We start from the raw sequence: 8809 nt of genomic DNA, 5'->3' as shown, positions 1-8809 counted from the left end.
GTAGAAACTAAACTCTAACAATCTGTCTCAAACATAATAGGAGAAAGGTGAAACTGTACTGCCAGGGAACAAGCAGCCCTGCAAGCCATGGCCTCAACCATATCTGGAGAGGTAACAGAATTGACCGTAATACAAACTCCACCAACAATATCACCCATAGCATCTCGAATAACCACTCCTAATCCACCTAATTTGGAGGAGAAATCAAAGGCTCCATCACAGTTGGCCTTAAGCCAGCCGGAAGGAGGTGGTAACCAGACTGCCCTACCCCTCAATGCAGTACTACGAGGTGTAGCCAAGGTAGATTGAAACAACATGTCATATGATCGAATCTGAAACTGTAAGTGAGGCAAAGAAACAAACTTATTTGACCACACTCTCATATTACGCTCTTTCCAAACAAACCATCCAACTATAAGCAATAGAGCCACATTCTTTTTAGATAGAATATCAAAACAAGAGGCCAACCAAGTAATGATTGACGTACCTTCATTACAATCAATCTGCAGCACCCCATGCAGCTCCGGAAAAAGAGAGAGCAAGTCATGAACAAACTGGCAGTCCCTTGTGATATGATTAATAGATTCATCATGATCATTACAAAACCAACACCCATGCTGAACAACAACCCGTTTAGTGCGCAACAAAGCAGCTGTTGGTAGGATAGACGAACATACTTTCCACCAATGAACTTTAACCTTACCCGGTATTTGAGCAAACCAAATCTGTTTCCAGAAAGAAGAGAGATCCTCCGAACTAGTAGCAACTTCTCCAAAGTTATGGAGCTCCTCAAAAGCTAACACATAAGCACTCTTGGTAGAAAATCTACCTTTCTTATCATAATGCCAGGTAAGACGATCAGGAACATCCCTCTGACTAAGAGGCATAGATAAAATCAAATCAACATCATCAGCCACAAAATATTGATTAATAAGAGCCAGATTCCAAGAGAATCCTGGAAGTAATAAATCAGAAACTCTCTCCGGTCCATCCTCATGTCGGATGATAGGTAGAAAAGAAGAAGGTCTCGGGATCCAGGGATCCTCCCAAGGCCTTATTAGCCGACCATTCCCCACCTGCCAACGAACACCCCTCCTCAGAATGTGTTTAGCCGCATGGATACCCCTCCAACATGCAGATGGAGATGAAGAAAGCCCACTAGACCAGAAATCTCCATCCGGGAAATACTTAGCCTGATACAATCGAGCCAAAAGAGAGCCCGGATGACGCACTAACCTCCAACCCTGCTGAGCCAAGAGAGCCAAATTATGTGCATATAAATCACGAAAGCCCATACCACCAGCCTCCTTGGGTTGACATAGTCGATCCCAAGACAACCAATGAATCTTACAATTTTCACCCTTACTGCCCCACCAAAACTTGGCACACTTCTGATGCAATGAACCACAAAAATTCTTCGGTAATAAGAAGCAGCTCATAGTATAAGAAGGAAGAGCCTGAGCCACCACCCTTATAAGAAGGTCCTTTCCTGCACTACTTAGTAACTTACCTTGCCAACCCTCAAGTTTCTTGTTTAAACTTTCCTGTAAATAAGCAAAGGTTTCAGTCTTATTCCTCCCCAGATAAGTAGGTAGGCCGAGATATTTTTCATGTTTATCCACAATGGCCACACCCAGTGAGTCTGCAATCTGCTACTGTAAAGAAGAGCACACCTTTTTACTAAAAACAATATTGCTCTTAGAAAAGTTTACCTTCTGACCTGATGCTAACTCATAATCCACTAAGACATCCTGGATCTGAGAACTCTCCTCCAAACTAGCCTTACCAAACAGAAGGCTATCATCTGCAAACAAAAGGTGGTGTATCGTAGGAGCCTCAGCGCAGATCTGAACCCCCTGAAGCTGCCCCTGAGAAACCTTATGCTCTAAAGGAGTTGAAAACACCTCTGTACCAAGCAGGAAGAGATATGGTGATAGGGGATCGCCCTGTCTCAGGCCCCTAGTAGGAGTCAAATAGCCTCTAGGCTGACCATTAATCAAAAAAGAATAACGAACAGTCTTGACACACTGCATGGTAAAATACATCCAACTCTCATCAAAACCCAAGCGAATCAAAACTGCCTCTAAGAAAACCCACTCCATACGATCATAGGCCTTACTCATGTCCAGTTTAAGAGACATAACACCATCATTACTCGACCGATTATTATGAATAAAGTGGGATACCTCATTAGCGATCAGAGTATTATCAGTAATCAGACGTCCAGGGACAAAGGCACTCTGAAAAGGAGATATAATATGAGACAGTATACTCTTCAATATGTTGGCAAGCACCTTAGAACAAATCTTATAAATGACATTACATAGTGCAATGGGACGTAATTCGGACATACAAGTAGGATTTTTCACCTTTGGGATCAAACAGACATGAGTGTAATTAATAGAAGCAAGCAACTGACCAGAATGGAGAAAACTCTGAACTGATGCCACTACATCAGTACCAATGGTGTCCCAATACTGTTGAAAAAATAAAGGAGGCATGCCGTCTGGTCCAGGTGTCTTGGTTGGGTACATCTGAAAAAGAGCAGCTCGAATTTCCACAGCCGTATAAGGAGCGCAAAGCATAGAATTCATTTTAGGCATGACCTTTGGCTGAACCAAATCCACCACTGAAAACATATGAGAAAGATCCACATCCCCTGCACTGAACATCGAACTAAAATAATCAATGACCACAGCCTCCAAACCCTTCTCAGTGGACTGCCAAACTCCATGATTATCAAACAACCCAGTCAACCGATTTTTGGCTCGTCGATTAGAAGCTTTCCTATGGAAAAATTTAGTCTTACGATCCCCTTCAGCGAGCCAAGTCAATTTCGACCTTTGCTTCCAATACTCATGTTCCTCAGCTAGCAAACCATCCAATTTTGAGGACAGCTCCATACTTTCCTGCTGATTAACAGCCGAAATAGGTAGTGCAAGAAGAGATTGTAGTCTGCCTCGAAGGAATTCAATCTCCCTACCCCTACGTCCAAATGTAGCCCTCTGCCAATCATTAAGAGCAAAACGTGTATGCATTATTTTCTGGGATACCTGAAGCATAGGTTGGTTCCGATCATCACTAACCCACCCCGACTTGATCACTTCTACGCAGGCCTCATGACGCACCCAGAAACTTTCAAAACTGAAGCGAGGCCTCTGGCGTTGACCAGCAGGAGGAGGAGGAGAACGATACGCGCCAAGAAGAACAGGAACGTGATCGCCATGAATTGGTTTCAAATTTGAAACCCTAGCTGCTGGAAAAATATTCGTCCATGAAACTGAACCCACCACTTTGTCCAACCTACATTTGACCCCACCCCGACTCCAGGTGAAAGGCGATCCAAAATAGCCGAAATCGATCAAGTCACAAAACGACAATGCATCCCTAAACTGTTGCATTTGACCCTCTCTATGTATACAACCTCCTTCCTTCTCAGAAGAATGGAGAATTTCATTGAAATCTCCAATAACAGTCCATGGTAGGGCAGACTGCTGACAAAGGTCTCGGAGGAGCGACCATGTCCGGTGACGTTTAGAGAGGGTAGGGTGCCCATAGAAACCAGTCAGCCTCCATGCAATCCCAGAGCCATCACCCTCTCGTACTTCCACATCGATGTGATGGTTCGACTTCGACCGGAAGAGAACGTCGATGCCATCTCGCCAGAATAAAGCCAATCCACCGGATTGCCCCCGGCTGAACACTACTTCACAATTGAGATACCCGATCTCCAATCTCAAGTTTCTCATATAAGTAGGATCCGAAACCTTCGTCTCGCTCAGGAAGATAAAGGATGGATGATGTTGATGAATTAGTTTCTTCAAACCTTGCACCGCAGCATCATTGCCTATTCCACGGCAATTCCAGGCCAGAATTTCCATCTCCAACTGTGTCGTCGATGACCAACCCAGCAGGTGAGTAACAGGCACGTCGTAAACGACGACCCAAAGTATATCACACTCGTCGAGTGGATAAGGTATCTCGGACAGCGATCGCCGCCGGAATGGAGTCGCTGAACCTGAGTCGGAGTGACCGCCAGAGCCGCGACGTGCAAAGGGCAGAAGCCCGATCTAGGTTTCTGGAAAAATTTCCTTCGTGCGCGTGAGGCGCGTAGCTGGGGTTTTTTAAACTAAATGATCACTTTGTTTTTCGTATTTATTGTTAAGGGTGGCCTAAATTATGGTAAAGGCACATCTAAGTGACATTTATTTTATTTTTATCATCTATCTTAAAAGAGAAAGAGAAAGAGAAAAAAAAAAAAAAAGTAGTAGAAAATAATTTTATGAAAACAAAAGATTGACTTCCGCGTGTAGGTTACGTGCTGGGACCCTAATCGAGAACAAAACCGACAATGGAAAAGAAGGAAGCGTAAATTCGTTTCAAAAAAAGAAAAGAAAAGAAAAAAGAAGGAAGCGTAGAAACAAAGCTAGTTCATATATATATATATATGAACAGAAAAGGGAGCCAGAGGACAAGCAAAAACCAAAATCAAATGTCTCTGTCTTGGCGGGAACTCCGGGACCTGGAATACGCAGGGCGACGACCCGACCCGTTTGAATCATTGGGATTCCGTTTGCCACCAGCTGCCGTTCTCCGCCGCCTCGCCCGGGATTATCCTGGTATTTCTGCTTCCCTTTAGCTAGGGTTTTGTTTCTGACATCGTACTAATTGATAATAATCTAGTTAGGTTATTTATTTTTTTGGTTTGAGAATTGAGAATTAGGCTACGTAATTCTTTTCTTGAGTCCTTGAAATCAAACATTGGATTGTTTGAAGAAGAATGTTTGCAGTATTTGAGTGAGAGAAAATGGAAGATTAATTATTTGAATGTAATTCTTAACCGCAAACAGATACCGTGAAGATTCCAGATCCATTGGCGGACACTACTACTTCTACATCTGCCTCTCCCTACCCTAGGGCTCCTGGTATGCTCTTCACTTTTTGGTTTCAACTATATTTGTTTTAGATTGATGGCTTCTCCTGCATTTTCATTATACATTCCATCAAATCTTCTCTGTTCATATATTTTCAATGGTCTTATTGGGTTTTCTTGTAATTATCAATACAGAAGCACCCCTGGCTGCTCCCCTGACTCCTCACCCTTTAAGTTTTTTTGACAATGGTATGCTTTTGATTTTTGTCACACTTTGCTTTTCCTCTGTGTTTATGTTGTTCTTAAGGGATAAATCATTTGGTCTCTTCATCCTACATCTTATTTATTGCTTGGCTCACATACATAATTAACATACAGTAACTATTTCTTGACGAACTTGTACATCATATTGTATCTCTACTTCCGGACATTCTCATTTAACACCACACACACACACACACACACACATTTATTTTTATATCTTCTACAATCTCCTCCTAATTTTTTTTTTTTTTTTTTTTGCTCTTATGACATTGTATCGGTATTTATTTTGTTATTCAATGTCACCAGTACTGAATTACTGATATACTTGTTTTGTTTTCTCTAGCATATACCATACAGAAGCTCCAAACAGAAAAATGTATGTATTGTACAAAGGTGGGGGTACACGGTACTGCATCTTGCTCCTACACGAGACGTGTCCCAAAGAATGCACCTGTTGGCCCTGGCTGTGAACTAGTTTGTAGGATCTGTGAAAGTCCGTTTTCAGGCACCTGTTGTGGTCTAGATGAAGGCCGTGCTATTCTCAAAGAGTGCATAATTTGTGGAGTGTACGGTGACCACTGGCCTAGATGGTGCCCACGCAACAATCGAGTCGACAAGAAACTTTTGGACCTTCCTCCTGGTAATTTTCCTTTTTTTCCTGGTCTTTGATGATGATTATCTGGAGTGTACTCAAGTTTCATGAGTTTTGACAATTTTCATTTTATGCCTTAAAAGAATTTCATCTTATATCCTAGTTTAGGCTCTTCATTTTCTTTTTCTTCCCCCTTGTTCCCTGGAGGAGGTTATATATGTTTCTTAATGGTTAAAAGGCCTAATAATTTATGGTCTCTCTCTTTGGATAATGTGTTGTGCCGAATTATTTTGGTCAGTTTGAGTTGTTGTATGCGCTGATGCATAGCCGATGGAATATGCTAATCATTCATTATGTTCTCATCTTACTTACTGTAGGAAACATAATTAGGTATTATCGAGTAAATTAATGTTGGTCGAGTCATTCCTAAATCTGTTTTAAATTCAAATTTTGAATAGTTATCGACAAAATTTGAGTCATTTGTGTAAAGTTTCTCAGTTTCTATTATGGATCTACCATCCTTGAAATTAATTTGCCATTAAATTTAATTCGATTGTTTGTAGAGAAATCGTTATTGCGTTTTATGTTTGCAGTATTGAATAACAAAATAGAAAAGTAAAAAGGCCTCAATTTTGAATGTAACTGTTAACTCCAAACAGGTGTCTTTCACGTGGATTTCTCCCGCGGCACTAGTGCTCCTGGTATGCTCTTTATTCTTGTTTTAAGATTTATGAGGAAGCCATTCTTTGTTACGTTGCTTAGAGATAGCTTCTCCTGCCAGACTAGATATTTGTTGATGGGATTAGATTTCATTGCATTTGTAACTTCATTTATCTATATGTTCCATCAAAGTTGATTTTTCTTCTCATGACATTATGTTCATATATTTGATATTATTCAATGGTATTACTTTAAATATCCAAATATCACCTCGCGGGTCAAGAACAACCCACCCACCCATATCTCTCTTGACTCTATCCTCCCCAACTGCGAAGCTTCAAACCAACCAAAACCCAGAAGATGGTTTTGACATCCATCGATCTCCTTTTTCGATCAAGCCATGATGGATTGCAAAACCAGACATTTAGGATCATGCCTCTCTTTAAGTTAAGGGTCCTCTCTCTGTTGCCTTTTAATTTCCTATTTCAAAATCTTGGGTATTCTTATTTAGGGATTCAGAGTGAATGGACTTGAAATTGGAGAGAAACAGATAATATTTTGAGGTAAGCGTAGAATGCCCAGAAAGGTGGATTTGGATCGGTGATTGCATGTTAGGAGAAAATATCAAATTCTGGTCTTTATTGATACTAAAAAGGTCTATGATGAGTCTTGAGATCTCAGTTGCTCACTTCGATGTCTTCCTTCGAAGATGACATTCAATGGTGAGATGACAAGATTCAACAGAAAGAATCATGTGGGTTGATTCAAGATGCCAGCTTCAAGCAGTGATGGATAGAGGAGATTATTTTATTATTACAAAAAGAAAATCCCTTTTTCACTGCTGGATGGTTGCCATGCATTTTCATTTGAATAATTGATTCCAGCTTCTTATTGTTCAGGAAAAGTTGAACAGAAGGAGCCTGCAAAGCCAGCTTCAGTTAAGAGCAATGCTGTCAAAGACGATGACCCAGAGGTATCTGTCTTATCTAATTTGTAGTTTGATTGTGCCATGATAACCTGCCCTGCTCTGTTCTTTCTATCCATTGTAGAAAAAGAAAAAAGAAAAAAAGAAAAAAAAAGAGTTCAGTCATTTGCTGCTGTGTTTTGAATCCTTTTCACTTACTGCTGTGTTTAGAACTTCATTGTCAAATTTCTTATTTGCGAATTCTTTATTGCACTTTGATAAATGTTGGAATAGTTGTCATGTTGTGTTACTTTTCTATAGGATGATCATGACAGTGACGATGAAGATGATGAAACCCCTACCCCTAAGAAGGTACTTGTTATTTTTTTTATTGTTTTTTATCTGGGTACTTATTGAGTTCTTTTCCCTAGATTTCTGTGAGGATTCAATTCATTTCCTTGTGGTTTTACCGTTGGTGTATTGATTTTTGTCCTTTTGCTTTGTTTTCAATCTTAAAGCCTGGATCTAAGAGAAGAGCCCGAGCCTCTGCATCAGCTAAAACTCCAGTTTCTGCTAAGGAGGCAAAGATAGATACTGGTACTTCCACATTTTGAAATGTCAGTTTTTGCTGTTACTTTTGCCTGTTGTTTAAGGAGTTTGAGTCTTCAGTGTTGCCTTGTTGTGGTAAAAAGTTTCCAATTTGTTTTAGTATCGATGCCATCGTCTTTTTCTAGACTGCTGCTGATCAGTTCAATTTCTTCTTCTTTTCTAACAGATGGTGAGAAGGGCCCCCACAGCGATACGCCACACCCTGCAGATAAGGGAAAGACACCTCCTACTGATAAGCAACTCCAAAGTCTGTCATTTGGTTCTGATGGTGGTCTTCAGTCTCACAACGAGGACAATGATAGTGCTAAAATGTAGAATGGAGATGTTGCTGAAGCACGGGCTTGTTTTTGATATATAAAATTGTATTGGTAAGGAGAGTATATGGGAGATTATGTTAAAAGGGTTTTGGCATTAGTGGATTGTCCTTGACAGTATTGCTCGATGGTTTATATATAAAAGGGTTTTCAAGTAGGCGTTATGTTTAAAACCCTATTTCTTTCTGTCTACTTTAAATTGGTATCCTTAAAACCTACTCATACTGTTAGTGTTCTATTCTTGAAGGTCGCCATATTGACTTGCCCTTCTATTTAGCTTTCAAATTGGAGACTTTCTGAAACTCTATCTCAATTTGAGTATGACAACATTTTAAACAGACGCACAAGATTTATAGAGTTCAAGTTCAAAACAAGTCAATAATTAGCATACAAATGCAGGCTACCATGAAGAAGGAATCACTGACATTGCAACATCCTTATCTTTAATGATAAATGTAGGACTAAATACTGTTTAGTCCTTGAGCTTTTGATCATAAAACACTTCACTCCTGACCTTCTAATTTCACACGTTTAGTCCCTGTACTTCAAAATTTCAGACCAATAGGTCCTTACCATCTAAATGTCGCGGTGAA

At 40.4% G+C, this 8809-nt stretch overlaps 1 protein-coding gene across 2 annotated transcripts; it reads left to right on the top strand.

The window, feature by feature from the left end:
• The first annotated feature begins 4454 nt into the window (after positions 1-4454).
• On the top strand, positions 4455-8431 carry LOC133731940 (uncharacterized). Of its 2 annotated transcripts, none has more exons than XM_062159388.1 (9): positions 4455-4619; positions 4851-4915; positions 5068-5122; positions 5481-5777; positions 6389-6430; positions 7289-7362; positions 7615-7665; positions 7812-7890; positions 8069-8431. In XM_062159388.1, the coding sequence occupies exons 1-9, from the start codon at positions 4493-4495 to the stop codon at positions 8215-8217; spliced, it is 939 nt and encodes a 312-aa protein (XP_062015372.1). In that variant the 5' UTR covers positions 4455-4492; the 3' UTR covers positions 8218-8431. The 2 variants fall into 2 exon arrangements, with proteins under 2 accessions (XP_062015372.1, XP_062015371.1); XM_062159387.1 differs by having other exon boundaries at positions 4851-4925; positions 5069-5122; positions 8069-8430.
• The last annotated feature ends 378 nt before the right edge of the window (positions 8432-8809 follow it).

The sequence above is a fragment of the Rosa rugosa genome, chromosome 2 (assembly GCF_958449725.1).
Source record: "Rosa rugosa chromosome 2, drRosRugo1.1, whole genome shotgun sequence".
Taxonomy (NCBI): Eukaryota; Viridiplantae; Streptophyta; class Magnoliopsida; order Rosales; family Rosaceae; genus Rosa; species Rosa rugosa.
The sequence above is the reverse complement of the archived record's forward strand: the minus strand, read 5'-3'. Positions and strand labels throughout refer to the sequence as shown.